This window comes from Alosa alosa, chromosome 5 (assembly GCF_017589495.1).
Source record: "Alosa alosa isolate M-15738 ecotype Scorff River chromosome 5, AALO_Geno_1.1, whole genome shotgun sequence".
NCBI classification, from domain to species: domain Eukaryota; kingdom Metazoa; phylum Chordata; class Actinopteri; order Clupeiformes; family Clupeidae; genus Alosa; species Alosa alosa.
Window position 1 is genome coordinate 9,225,646 of NC_063193.1, and position 15,089 is coordinate 9,240,734.

The window sequence follows — 15,089 nt, forward strand, 5'->3', positions numbered from 1 at the left end:
CCGCACTGTACTGTAACTGCACTGTACTTTGAAAAAAACTGCAGTAGCCTATAACTGCCCTTACAATTAAATACCTTTTGGTCATTTCAGTTGATCAAAGTCCAGGAGACTTGTCTTGACATGTCTGATATGGCTATGATGTGACACACCCCGAGTCTTAGCGGTCTCCTCAAAATGGGGAGGCTAAAAATATAGGGAACATAGCCTACAGTAATATGTTGGAGCACTAACAGTAAAGACAGATTGGCAGCAGTCAGGACCGCCAAGAGCCAGCATGACATTGCCTGCCATGGCCTCCAACTGCTACTCTCACCAGTTACACGTGGCCCAGACAAAGGCTCTGAGAACAGTCATCCTACAACATGGTGTCTGAGCCCAGCGAGAGGTTCCTCGTGCCGAAATACCAGCTGCAAGCCTGCACATGGCTAATTTATTAGACTGTTTGTTACTACAGTACCTGCTGATGTATGAATGATAAATGAATGTCTCCTGGGGATTTCAAATGCCACTCTGCGTGTTTGTGTGACTGTTCCTTTATAGCACCACACAAGGTAACACATGAGCAGCCTACACAAAAGATTCATGATAGGATTTAATTGTTATTTTCACATTTTTTTGGAGTCAACTATAAATACAAAAAAATAATTGCACTTTTCTGAGTAAAGTTTCATTATGAAATCACTGACTATGGGTAATGCAGTTGTGTGTGACTACATGGACAGAATGGCTTCACAATACTAAGTCCAAAGTTCCATGTGACTGTGGATGTGACAGAAATTATGATATTTGATACAAATAAAGGCGCGTCTCCTGATCCAGCATCTCAGGTTAGCTGTGTAGGGGGAATAGGGGAGAGCATTTGGTACCATTTGTGCTACAGATCTCATCTTGTACAATAAGATCAACGTCCACCGTCAAGTGGACAAAAGGGAGTGTTTATACTGTGTCTATATGCCTTTGGCCGTGGTGTAGAGGGTTTGGAGGAGATGGCCACGCACAGCTCCCATGTCGTATGCCCAGGCTTGGTCGAGACCCTGTCCCTCAGAAGCAGAGAAGGGCCAGTGAGGGAAGGGGAATCGGCAGGCTACAACCCGTGCTTCATCAGGTAGCTCCTTCAACAGCTTCTCCCCAAGTACATCCATCTGAAGGCAAGCAAACACACAAACTAATCAACAAACGAAAACAATTCAATTATATTCAATGTTTTATTTACAAACAGCCTCACGGAGCCCAGCTTGAACATGCACCTTGATCCTTGACCTCCCTGGACCATGCACTATATGCTATATTACAGTATGTACTAAAGCAACAGGGGCAACAGAAAACTCTCTTTTAGGAAGAACACACACATTTCCTTCATCCACATAGCCACTATGGACCTTGGCATCGAGTGCTGACAAATTAAGGCATTTCTAAGGCTTACCACCTGCATGCAATAACTGTGGGGTCTTATCGTTTCAGGTTCCTGTTGCAGTGTATAATCAGGTGCAATTTAGAAACCGATGGCTTCAAGCATGAGTAGAATTACATTGTTGTTTAGATCTGTGTTCTGTTCTGTTTAGGTCTGTGTGGTAAGTAGACACTCATATGCAAAACTTCATATTAAATCATCAAATCTGATTGTAGAATGATTGTAGAATCTGATTGTAGAATGATTGAAAATGAGTTCACATGCCAAATTTGACAAAAGGGCAACTTGAACAGTATTTTATATGAGCGGGACAAATATTGTTTCCAACAGTTTGAGCAGCTTTCGCTAAAAAGCAGGGTACAACCTGGAATGCTTAATTAGATCCCTATTACTCAATCAATTCCTTTCAGAAAAGAGCAGCCATTATAACAGCTCAATTCAATGCACTGCACCGAAATCAGGTTTGCAGCTGAAATCCTATGTAAATTAAATCAGTCTGGCATTACAAATGAGATTTTATGGATGTATTTGTCTTTGGTGAAGATGAATCAGTTGTTACCGCACAGACGAAGGCAGACTATACCCTTGCATCTAGGTGTCTGTGTGAAGTTTGCAGCCGTTCAACCACCAGCCGGCAGCATGACTCATCACGGCGTGACAGAAGACTGCCTTTGTGATTTATGCTGTTGAAAGTTCTAATGTGAACTGAATGCCAGTGTATATGTTGGGGGGGGAAAACTCATGGGGTTGTGTGGCATCCGGCCAGTTCCACAATTGTGTGGATCGTGCCTGAACACTCTGACTGACTCTTTGGGTAATGGGGGTGGGGGGTGGTGCTGTTGGTGCACGTGAACGGACTGCTTTCTCTCCAAAGCCACGCAAACTGCTCCACGGGAGGCATGTGGTCTGGTCCACTGGTCCACTGGTTCTGCTGACCTGCGGCACAACGTCTGTGCAATCATTGACCCACGGCTGCTCTGCTCTCCCGTGTGCACTATTCACGTGCTGCATGCAGAAGGGGCAGGACTATGGAAGTATAAATGTGCCAGAAGTATTGAATCTGAATGTTTGACATTGAATTAAATACCTGAAATAAACACATTGGAATAACGCAAATGTTTTCTGTCCTGTAATTTCACATAAAATGAAAAAAAAAAATTGAATAAAAAGGGTTGAAATGAAAACAATTGTAAATGTGTAACTGTCAAATCGGTAAGTATGATAATCAATCCGTAATTTTTCAACATCTGAAATTTAGACTGCTAAAAATTCAAATTGCGAAATTCAGATTGAAATTCAGATCGAAAAAGTTCAGATCTCTGTACACAGAAAAGATTCTAGAACGCAAGAAGAAAAGAGTGTCCAATCAGATACTTTGTATACATTAAACGCAGCTTAGCTCGAGCTCGCGAAGTGGAGGAGACCTCTAGTGGATCATCAAAGTTGTGGTGCCACTGATCAGTGGGAAGGACTAATGAACAGAACAGAGAACAGACCTACACACCCAAACAACAAGCTCCTTGTTGGTGCCCCCCCCCCAATCCCAATCCTCCCCCACCTTTCTTATGCAGCCCTTGCCACTTAATCTACTAAACCCCTCTTCTACTGCACTTTTTACCCCCCCGCATAAATGCACAAATAGGCTGTCACCAGACATAATTTCACTGCATTTCTTACTTCCAGTAACTATATGCATGTGACAATAAACTTCCTTGTATCCTTGTATCCAAACAACATGGCTGCTCCACTTAGGACTAATGACACTTCCATACCGCAGACAGTTTACGCCATCTCATTTGTGCTGTATGTGTATGAATGCAGACATTATTCAATACAGAACACACAGACACACATACATACACACACACACACACACTGGATTTGACAGTCTTTTGCCCTCTGCTATGAACCTATATGATACTAATGTGACTTACCACACCTGGGGCCAAGAACACTGTCACATTGTTGTAATCTGACAGGTTGGTCTGTGAAAGAAGACAGACAAAGAGAGACCCTTGACCAGAGTAACTGAAGCACAAGTTCCTCAAGTCAGTCTATTCTATGCAAGAAGTACTTATTGCTGCACTAACATGCTGTTGTTGTTCTGTACCCTGATTGTTTCAGTGGCTTTGGATAAAAGTGTCAGCCAAGTCACTAAATATAATGAGGTTTGCCATTCTCATGAATGCATCAGTCTTTTGTGAGAACACCCCATCACCACCACGTACCTTCCAGAAGTCTTCAGAGACAAAGGTGGCGCTGCCAGGGGGCACTCCTCTTAACCACGCCCGCACCCGGGCGCTCGTCGTCAGGATGGAGTTGATTTCATAGCCGGTGCAGCGCAGGCCAGCGGCGGAGGCAGCAAACACCTGGGCGAGGGAGTGCAATCACACCCATTAAGTGACCACCTCAGAGGAGGCAAGTGCGCTCATGTTGTGTTTTCTCACCGCATTGCCAGCAGAACAAAGTGACACGCTTGTCTGGTTCTATTTGTGTTGAATAGACTCTGTAGAGGGACATGGGTTCTGTAGACCAGTGGTTCTTAACTGGTTTTGCTTTGGGACCCATAGTTTTCCATGTTCATTAAGTCGCGACCCATATATTTTTTTACTGATCAAGCCAACAGATACGGTGAGCTACATGAGACACGTGAAGTGCCTGTAGGTTTACTTGTTTGGAACATGCTGGTGTTTGGCATTACATTTGTGAAGTCTTCAACTCCTGATGTCCCCCTTCAAAGTACTCAATAGTTTTGTCTTTGACAGGGGTGCTTTGTTTCCATGTTGCATTTTCTCTTATGTGCCAGCAATTCAGTGAACACCGCACACTGGGGTTTCGGTTTTGTCTCAATTTAATTGAAACCATATCCTACTTCAAATATTATAAGGGTCATAGCCTACTTGTCACCGCTAAAATTATGTCTAACATAACCAGTCACATAAATATTGTCTATGTCCATGACAATGACTGACATAAAAATGTCTATTAAAATAAAGGTCCAACATTAGATCTGAGGTAGCATTTTTAAATAAGTTATTTTGTTTTTGCTTGTTTTTAACCACAAGCTCCGCGACCCACCCAGAATGGTTACGCAACCCACTTTTGGGTCCCGACCCACCAGTTAAGAAACACTGCTGTAGACATTGACCAATATAGACCTCCTTGTGATGGGACTGACCCTGTGAAATGACCTAATGGAGGTGTGTAGAGAGAAGTGCAGAGAATGGACATTGAATCAATGTTCATTATAGACATGATCGATGGGCTTTTTCTTTGGAGTACTTCGGCCTTCTGTTTTCCAACTTAGTAAAAATTTGATGATCAAATACATCTGATGATTTTCAAGATTTATTCTGTGATGATTCTGTGATGATTGTTAGGACAATGTTGGTTAGGTCAATCAAGCCACTAAAGTCTTTATGTCTTGATGAAAATCAGGGTTGTGCACAATTCGAATTGCAATTCTGCTTCCTGTTTGCTACCTCAATTGAAATGCAAGTGAAATTCAAGAATTGAATTGGAATTTGAGAGCCAGTTTCAATTCAATTCTGGAATTTTGCACAAGCCTGATGAAAATAGCTGACATCCTACAATATTGCTTTGACATACATGTCCAGTGTACTTTTATAGACTGCAACCTGACATATATAACTGACGTATTATGTCAGTTGCAGTGATGTGTTCTACACACAAACAAACATGACAGCCAGCCACTCCAAGAGACACCGTTCTCAGACAGCAAAGCATTTAGTGAGGTAAGCAAACCAGAGTGCTCCAGGCTGGTCAACTGCTCATCCTCACGCCATGACTCACCAGTCTCCCGTCGCCTGATCCCAGGTCGACCAGACGACCCCTGCGTCCATGCAGCAGGTTCATTACATTCTGCGTCTGTGTTTTACTCGAGGGCAAGTAGGGTACCTGCATGGCATTGAGCTTTAAGTCATTGTTGACAAGAGCAACAGACAGAAGCCAAATAAATGAGGACACCTGTGTATCTGTGGTGCTTTGTGAAGTACTATGCAGCACGTAGACTATGAGATAGTATCACCTAACTTCACTGGCTCCATACCATACACATTAAGGTCAAGCTTTTGAATGTGCACAGGCATTTTTCAAGATCAGGGCATTTGTGGAGGATGTCAAAACAGAAACATCTAAAGAAAGCTAGACTTGGACAGCCCATCTGTCCACCCTCATGAGTAAGGCTACCTTGAGGCTTATGGGTACTTTCCGAAACCCAGGAAGTGCAAATACAGACCAAAGTCTGTAGGCACCTAGAAGCAGAGCTCCGGTACAAGCAGTGAATATAGGATTGTCCAGCTTTTGCTGATGTAACTTAATGCTTCTGTCCTGAAGAATGACTTCGATGTCATCATCCATGTTAGACAGCCCCTAAAAGAATAGTGATTGAAAATGTATGTGTGGGGTTCTTATCCAAGCAAATAAAAGGCTACAATTATCGAAACTAATTGAAACTATGAGTAAAAAACATGATGATATGACCAATATTTAAAAGCTAGAAAAGAATATAGAAATCGTAGGCTATATTTTAATATATATATTCCTTTATACTGTAATTGTTAACTGCAAGATAAACAAGTGCAGTACCACTTCCACCCATAGGAGGGCTTCAGAGTAGGCCTAGCACTCTTCCAAGCAGAGTATTTTCTAGAAAGAAATCTGCGACAGACTTTCCAACTTTTCCATGCGAAGAAGAATCGGTTTACAGGTGGTGAATGCATTGTTAGAGCTGTTGGGAATGTCGAACGTCGTAAATAACGTAGCCTAACCCACTTAGAATGCACACAAAAATAGAAAATTAGACCAACCTGTTTATATAGGCTTCTAACAAATTAACCAAATTATGTACAAATTAATTGAAGACACATTCAAGCTGCATTATATTTTGTAATTCATAATGAGTAGACTATCTACAAATTGAATTAATTTACAAGATTAATTCAAGAGACAGTTTTACGAGCAGCCTACGTGAGCAACCTACCTGTAGCAATGCTTCCCCCAGCAGTTGGTAGTTCTTGATGGTCGTATTACACAGCAATCAATCTGTCTAAGGTATTTCCCCATTGGTCTTTCCCACCCACGTCTAAAGTTGTGTAGGGCGGAAACCGGGGCAAACGAGTTTAATGGTGCATTCAGAGCACCTCGGAATGACAAGGACCGCCCCCATGGCTACTTTGTTTTTTCGACAGCAAGTGTTCGTGTGCTTTGCCATAGGAATGTGTGACAAACACGGATGCCAAAACAAAGGTTAAAACATACACTCACTAATCCTAAACAAACAACTGTATTTGCTTAAAATATAGTGTAAGATGCTCGTGAAAGAAAGATATGCAGCTTTCAAGTCACAAAAACGGCAAATTCCCAAGTTCACATTAAAACTGTTGGACATGAAAGGCCACATGGACTACAAACGAACTACAACGTGACGACAAAAGATGACGAGCCCCTAACTGGGCAACTCTGTTAGCAAAATCTAGCCCCAGTTTCCGACCTCTGACTCACACATTAAGTGACGTGAATGACGCGGAATGATGATGTTTTCACTCAGAGAAAGGTTTTTCCGAAGCCCATGCACTCTAAAAAACATTGGGTTAAAAACAACCCAATTTCAACCCAACCACTGGGTAAATAGTGGTCGAGCCCAGCACTGAGTTATATTAGCCCAGAAAATTGGGTTGTTCAGTCAACCCAATGAGTAGGGTTGATAGTCTAACCCAAACATTGGGTTATCGTAACAAAACTGTTAAGAAGAAAACCTATGTTAGGTTAAACCTACATACTTGTTCGTTAGGCTATCTTATACAACCCAGGATTTATATTATTTTCACTGTCATTTCTGGGTTATGCTGACCTAATTTATGGGTTATTCTAAGTATCTTATTTTTCTCCTTAATCCAATCACTATTAATTGATAATAATTCAAATAAATGTTTGCAAATCATTAATGTTACAATATAATGTTTTAAAATCCATCCAATGGGCAACAATAGCCATGCAATGAAATAAAACAGTTCGACATTTATTTATTTGGCAGTTTATTTTTTGAACAGATAGCTAGAAAAAGCTTGTGATACTTCCATGAAGGCAGGCAGATTCCACCGTCTGTTTTGGGGATCACCCCTGTGAATCAAAGAAAAAAAAAAGAGTGCATTAATCACTGTTATTTACAGAACTTTATATCAAGATTTTCATGAACCATTATCATTGAATGATGTTGACAAACATTAAAAATCCACCAGGAAAAAAAATATTAAGCATAACACACTCGGACACCATGACCACCTATGGAGTTGTTATAATAACTTGTAGCTTCTAGTTCTAGTTCGGTTCTGTTACCGGGTAACTTTAGCTAAATGACTGTCTGATGCTACAACCAAAAACACCCAGTAACGTTAAGTTACATGGCTATAATATGAAGCTACCCTGAATGAATTAGTAAGATGTTGTTTGCCATTATTATTACCGTACGTGTGGCTTGTGAAGAGACTAACATTCAGGGCTGTCAAGTTTTGAAGTTTGCAAGGAGTGAGACTTTAGGCGTGTTCGACTTGAGGCAGATCTGTGCAGATCTGACTTGATGTGATGCATGCTGGGTTGAACACAATGCATACTGGGATGGACGCAATGCTTGCTGGTTAGAAATTCTGTCCGACTTCTGTCAGCCGGGGAGGGACTTACCACCGTGACACCATGTCACATGACCTTAAAATATCGCGGGAGTCTTAGCCTGCAGTCAGATCTTGCAGTTGCCTTCCACGAGCTGCACGAGCTAAAACACACCCTCATGACGTCAGTTCAAAGACGTGATAGGGCCATTTGGGAGGAATGTCCTCATGATGATTATGACGGGAGTCTCATGCTGCTTCTTTATGTTGGAATATGCGAAAATAAACAGAAATCCAAGGGATACCTTCTAATACGTGATTTCTGCAACAATGGTAGGCTAGCCTACTGAAAACGTTTGGATATTCTGTTATTTTCTGCTGTTGGCTAAATAGATAGACACACATATAGGGGAAACACTTGATATTGAATTTATGTGCTACAATGCAGGCCTGTTAACTGTATGACAACAGTGGTTTATTTAAACTACATCATAAGAATTTATTTCGTCAGTCATCATGCTCATTTTAATGAGTAAGAATGAAAGTTCTGCTGTGTTTATTGCAAACAACATTCCGCGATATCTCCCGCGAGTCACGTCAGGCAGACTGTAGCCTGTCTGTCCGGGATGAGCTGCCCTCTGTTGTAGCTCCTCCCGGCTAGCCTCTGAAGATCACGTTTACGTAGAAAGCCAGACCAAGTCAGACTCAGTCCAAGTCGAACACGTCTTTTGTTTCTCAGGGGGGAGGGGCGTGGCATTGGCACAGTGATCGAAGTGCATGAAAGTCCTACGTCTGCTTGAACTACTCGTGGCGCCACACCCCCCCCGATCAACAGACCCACCCTCCCCATGTCCCATCAGAGAGCACAAATTCCATTATTTCAAACACACTGTTTTATTTATTCTAGAACCCTATAGTAAATAATAATAAATAATAATAACATAAATTATAATAATAATTTCACCCAAATGGGCCCTTTGAACAGCAGTGGCTCATTCTGCTCGATCTAAACAAACAAATGAGAAAAAGCTCATTTAGCCCCAAAATGGTCTCTTGAACAGTGGTGGTTCTGTCCGTGTCTGTGTGTGTTTATGAGTGATGTTGTGTGTTGTAAGTGTTTGTGGCAGAATTTGATGGCTTGATGTCTGATACTGGGGGCTCCCATTTAAAGCACTGTGGTTCAATGTCAGCCATTTTCACAGTCATGAGGCCATCCTTAAAAATATTCTTGTTTGCAGTAACAAAAAAAAAAAAAAAAAAAAAATGGGTCGGTAGGTAGGTCAATATTTTTTTTTCAAGATTTAAAGTAAAATTTTGGTCATGGTGATTACGTAGGAATGAATTTAAACAAATGTGCATATTGTGACGTAACTGACTGGGTCCTCAACCCATGCCTTCAGGCGCATCACTGCAAACCTCAATCTGATGCAGGTTATGTAAACCAGCCTTTCTCAAACTTCTTTGACCTGAGGCCCAGTCATGGCAGACTTTGGGGTCATAGGGCTCATCTACATGTACCCAACCCCACTCCCTCCAAATCAATCACAATCATTATTATGCCTATATTGTTATACATGCACTTTCACTTAAATGTTTTGTGACATGCACATCAGAGGACTGCTTTACTAATGTAAGATATAATTAGTTTCATTGCTTTTGCTGCATGATGCTTGCATAAGAAAAGAAATACTTCTCAAAACAGCAACAATTATATGGGTGCTATTGTTTTGGGATGTTTCCCTCATGCAAGCATCATACATTGGTAGGAAATGGAGGAAAAAATACATGTTTTTTAATGAAGTTTAGGATTCAGGAAACACAAAACCAGCTTTTTTCGGCGAGCAGATAGGCGTAAATCACTGAGCTGCTGATCTTTAACAGATAGAAAGAAGGCTAGAATAGCTTTTGGCCACGTTAAATTCAAATTTGACTATACAATACTCAGTGCTATACAGTGTATTATACAGTCTCTGCTCTGTTTCTATGGAAGTTCCACAAATCAACGTTGTTTTATTAAGTGTCGTTAAACAATTAAATAGCATTCAACAGGTTGAAGCAGAGCTTTGATACCAACGTTATCGATTAGTTTCAGTTTCTCTCGCGCAGACGCCTGCATTGAATGAACGCTCATACCACCACTTTATTGTATGGCTCCATGTTTAATGACATCGATAGCAGAAACGTTTGTTTTCTTTTTTTGTCGGTCCGCGGTATCTTGATCAACTGCGCAGCAAATTATCAGACGAAGCACCGGGCCTAATTTTACTCCACGATTCCGCGGACCAGCAGTCTCCACGTTGCGGACCCACATCAAAACAAAACTATCTCCTGATTGGTTGAGAAATCCTATTTTCTGATTGGCCGATAGGTTAGTAACTGAACAGCAGCTGAGCTGAATGAGCGCACAGACAGCAAAGTTGTGTGACACGTTTGTAAAATATAGCCCTTAGAAATTTATGTGCGGGCAAGTTAATAATTTCTCGGAGTGAGAAATGCCATGTGTGGCGTGTGAGCGTGTGAAGTCATTGAAATGCGTGTGTCTCATGCTCAATGTGTGAGACTTGAGAGGTCTGGAGCAGCTCCATAGACCTCCATGCATTCTGCACTCGTGGACGAGCGCCCTCATGTGGAACCACAAAAGGAACTGCAACCAGTTCAGAAACCGGAAGTTTTCCGAGAGTGGCAGTTCTCCCAGTATTAGACATTAGGCTTGTTCGACTTGGACTGAGTCTGACTGGGAGAGGGGGTTAAGTCATTTAGAGACGAATGACCGCGTCGCAGGAAGTGCATCATAACAAAGGGACGCCAGACCCTCTTGTAACAGCTGTACTCGGTGATACTGCAGACTCGTAAAAGTAGTTAGAAAATAAGGCAGAAAAACGACAAGTTTCCTCATGCTGCTTCCTTATGTTGGAATGTGCCAAAACGTACAAACAATCAAGAGGATGCCTTCTTATATGTGATTTCTGCAACAGTGATACTGCAAACGTGTTGATAGCCTATTGTTGATTTTTATGCTGTAGCCTAGTGTAAAGCATGTCACACAGTAGCCTAGCCTACAGAAAACACTTAATTGATGTGATATAATTATAACTTGTATGCCTACAATGGTTTATTAAACATCATAGTCATTTATTTAGTCAGTCATCATGTTCATGTTAATAAATAGGAAGGACACCTAAACGATAGCCATAAACCAAAATTTCGCGCAATATCTGCCGTTAGTCCTTATGGGTGAGTCACGAGCTCCTCCCAGCTCGATTATTTAATAAATAAATGTGAATTACGAATAATAATAAAAAGCTTCTACCTAATGTGACTATTTTTTCCATGAACTGTAAAAGAAAACATGATTTTTCCAGCTGTATTCTCCATAAAGAGTAAAGTAAATTATGTACTTATGTCCGGAATTTACGTCACTTCCTGGACTCGTCTGAGGCTGGTCTAATGGGTCTGAGGTCTCTCAATGACTTAACCCCTACTGCTGACTTGGTCTGGCTTTCTATGTAAACGTGATCTTCAGAGGCTAGCCGGGAGGAGCTGCAATAGCAGGCAGCTCATCCCGGACAGACAGGCTACAGTCTGCCTGACGTGACTCGCGGGAGACATTGCCCCACATAGCAAAATCATTTTGGCCCAAATTTGGGCCAAAACTGGCATGCCATTTTGGCAAAGCTTTGGGATGATGTACGGCTCAAATTTGGGCCAAATTAGGCGTGCCAAAAGAAAAACAAATGGCGGCCAAAACCAATTTTGGAATACCAAAATGTAGCCAGACATATCCCAAAGAGTTGCCAAAACCCCAAAACATTGCCGAAAAGAGGCCTTAAATGACCCAAAGTGATGCCATAACTGACCCAAAGTGTTGCCATAACTGACCCAAAGTGTTTTTATTTATTTATTTATTTGTTTATTTATTTAAACCTACTATGTCCTAGTATTCTAGGCTCATATTAAGTTATATGGTTAAACTAGGTTCTGTGTGTTATGCAAAAAAAATTAAATGAAGCAAAATATTTTAAAATGATATATGTTTTATTAAAGCTGTTCTGCTTGTTTTATTAAAGCTGTTCTGCTTGTTGCTCCTGGGAGGCAGCTGGCGGTTTTTCCTCCCACCCTCCCCAGCCCAGTAAAAGCACCTCTATACAGCCTCCCCAGCCCAGTAAAACCACCTCTTCACAGCCTCCCCAGCCCAGTAAAACCACCTCTTCACAGCCTCCCCAGCCCAGTAAAACCACCTCTTCACCCAGCCCAGTAAAACCACCTCTTCACAGCCTCCCCAGCCCAGTAAAACCACCTCTTCACCCAGCCCAGTAAAACCACCTCTTCACAGCCTCCCCAGCCCAGTAAAAGCACCTCTTCACAGCCTCCCCAGCCCAGTAAAAACACCTCTTCACAGCTTCCCCAGCCCAGTAAAACCACCTCTTCACCCAGCCCAGTAAAACCACCTCTTCACAGCCTCCCCAGCCCAGTAAAAGCACCTCTTCACAGCCTCCTCAATTTCTTTGTTTGCAGCAGATAAGCAGGATGGATTTCTCCTCACTGCATCTGTAAATGAGAACATGCACAAAACAAGTTTTCAGTGTCAGTGATTTAACAGATTCTAAACAGCAATAATGTATGCTTCAATCTTCTTCACTATGCGAACTGTAAGCATTGTCAAACAAACTAATCATCTGGAAGATAGGTGTGAAGGTTCTGTTGTCTTCCACATTGCAAAAATGCTTTGAGTTCAGTTAAATTCTACTAAGAATTGGCTGACAGTTGAATGATGGTTTCAGCCTAATATCCCTATAGCTACAGGAGCCTTTGGGGAAAAAAAAGAGCAGAGAACAGGATATTTGTGAACAGTGATGAACAGTTTAAATGCTTACCCATAACAACTGATTTGAGATGTAATTTCTCAAACGGGATTTTCCCGTTCAATTCCCGCCATGACATTTTCTTGGCCAGATTGTTCCTAATGACCTGCTTCAGTATGCGCCAGACACTGTCCTTCACATCCACTCCCCCTGCCAATCCCAGAGTGATGACCTATAAAAGAACCAGTGGTATTATTTACTCAAAATAAAAGTACTATTGTTTGACATTGGGTTATATGGGCAAGTGCAATAGTTCTACTTATTTAATTCATATCAATAAATAAATTCAATAAATTAATTTAATTGTATTGTAAGAAGGGCAGGGGGTAGTCAACTGACAATTAGGAGCAGACCTAGGCCTACTTGTTAATTGATAGGCCTATCCTTAATTTTATTGCACTAGACATCTGAATAAATCATAGCCTACTGATATTCCTAACAGTACAAGAATATCAGAATGGAATTTCCCCTTGGGAATCAATTATCTATCTATCTATCTATCTATCTATCTATCTATCTATCTATCTATCTGTAGGTCTGTCTGTCTGTCTGTCTGTCTGTCTATCTATCTATCTATGATTCAACCACAAAATAGCAAAGGTTGAAAACACGCCTCCAACGGAGCGTAGGGCTGTCATCAAAATGTGAGTTCGTGAAGTAGTTCGCTGCAATGTATGGTGGCTTTACAGACACTGGTGGACTGCTTAGAAAGCAAGATCCTTCAATCAACCAGGAGTTAGCTAACCTGACCCTAGCCAGATGAATTTCGTTCCGCTTAGCTCCGCCTAGCTTCACTCACATCCATCTGGGACCTCTTCCATTGAGAGTGATTTCTGCAACCGATTTTATGGTACAGCCAATCAGGACACAGGGCGGGAGTTTCATAGATATGACATAGCGTAGAAGCGACTGTGAGGGTGCATTCAGGGCACCTCGGAATGACAAGGACCGCCCCCGTGGCTACTTTGTTTTTCCGACAGCAAGTGTTCATGTGCTTTGCCATCAGAATGTGTGACAAACACGGATGCCAAAACAAAGGTTAAAACATACACTCACTAATCCTAAACAAACAACTGTATTTGCTTAAAATATAGTGTAAGATGCTCGTGAAAGAATGATATGCAGCTTTCAAGTGACAAAAACGGCAAATTCCCAAGTTCACATTAAAACTGTTGGACATGAAAGGCCACATGGGCTACAAACGAACTACAACGTGACGACAAAAGTGATGACGAGTGCCTAACTGGGCAACTCTGTTAGCAAAATCTAGCCCCAGTTTCTGACCTCTGACTCACACATTAAGTGATGTGAATGACGTGGAATGATGATGTTTTCACTCGGAGAAAGGTTTTTCCGAATCCCATGAACGCTAGGTTAGTTGCCTACATTCCGTCGAGCTGTTGCAAACGCGAGAGACGTCCTGTAGGCTACTTTTGATGAAAATATACCCCGTTTTCTAGCCTCTCGGGGTACCGGCTATCAGTATTACACGTCCCCAATGCAAAACGTTTGACCATGGTTATCCGTCGGGGTTTTTTGAGTTAATAAACTCCATAAATAACCATTAATTTGTCATTTTATGCCTGCCCTATGTTGTTTCCTATGGAGTTGTCCGAGCTGATGTCCGAGTCCCGTTGAGGCTGGACTGTCATTGGCTCATCAGCGTTCTAAGGGTGGCGCTTAGCGACAGGTCAATTGTTTAACGACACTTAATAGAACAACGTTGATTTGTGGAACTTCCATAGAAACAGAGCAGAGACTATAATACACTGTATAGCACTGAGTATTGTATAGTCAAATTTGAATATAACGTGGCCAAAAGCTATTCTAGCCTTCTTTCTATCTGTTAAAGATCAACAGCTCAGTGATTTACGCCTATCTGCTCGCCGAAAAAAGCTGGTATTGTGTTTCCTGAATCCTTACATTCAGGCATTCAAATTAAACTTCATTTAAAAACATGTATTTTTTTCTCCATTTCCTACCAATGTATGATGCTTGCATGAGGGAAACATCCCAAAACAATAGCACCCATATAATTGTTGCTGTTTTGAGAAGTATTTCTTTTCTTATGCAAGCATCATGCAGCAAAAGCAATGAAACTAATTATATCTTACAATAGTAAAGCAGTCCTCTGATGTGCATGTCACAAAACATTTAAGTGAAAGTGCATGTATAACAATATAGGCATAA

At 41.5% G+C, this 15,089-nt stretch overlaps 1 protein-coding gene across 3 annotated transcripts; it reads right to left on the reverse strand.

Annotated features, from left to right (window-relative positions):
• Positions 1 to 579: 579 nt before the first annotated feature.
• Positions 580 to 6,532, reverse strand: si:dkey-190g11.3 (uncharacterized protein LOC567059 homolog). Of its 3 annotated transcripts, XM_048243695.1 has the most exons (5): positions 6,414 to 6,532; positions 5,225 to 5,329; positions 3,640 to 3,780; positions 3,346 to 3,396; positions 580 to 1,142 (listed from the first exon to the last, which is right to left on the reverse strand). In XM_048243695.1, exons 2-5 carry the CDS (start codon positions 5,285 to 5,287, stop codon positions 948 to 950), a joined length of 450 nt encoding a protein of 149 aa, XP_048099652.1. In that variant the 5' UTR covers positions 5,288 to 5,329; positions 6,414 to 6,532; the 3' UTR covers positions 580 to 947. The 3 variants fall into 3 exon arrangements, with proteins under 3 accessions (XP_048099652.1, XP_048099651.1, XP_048099653.1); XM_048243694.1 differs by lacking the exon at positions 6,414 to 6,532 and having other exon boundaries at positions 5,225 to 6,379; XM_048243696.1 differs by lacking the exons at positions 3,346 to 3,396; positions 6,414 to 6,532 and having other exon boundaries at positions 5,225 to 6,383.
• Between the last annotated feature and the right edge of the window lie 8,557 nt (positions 6,533 to 15,089).

What these genes read in the sequence shown, in the direction of transcription:
- si:dkey-190g11.3 (XM_048243694.1), bottom strand. Translation starts at nt 5,335, where the DNA reads ATGCAGGTACCCTACTTGCCCTCGAGTAAAACACAGACGCAGAATGTA. An exon ending in TCTCTGAAGACTTCTGGAAG is followed by an intron (nt 3,397 to 3,639) that starts GTACGTGGTGGT and finishes CTTCTTTCACAG; the next exon opens with ACCAACCTGTCAGATTACAA. An exon ending in TGTTCTTGGCCCCAGGTGTG is followed by an intron (nt 1,143 to 3,345) that starts GTAAGTCACATT and finishes GCTTGCCTTCAG; the next exon opens with ATGGATGTACTTGGGGAGAA.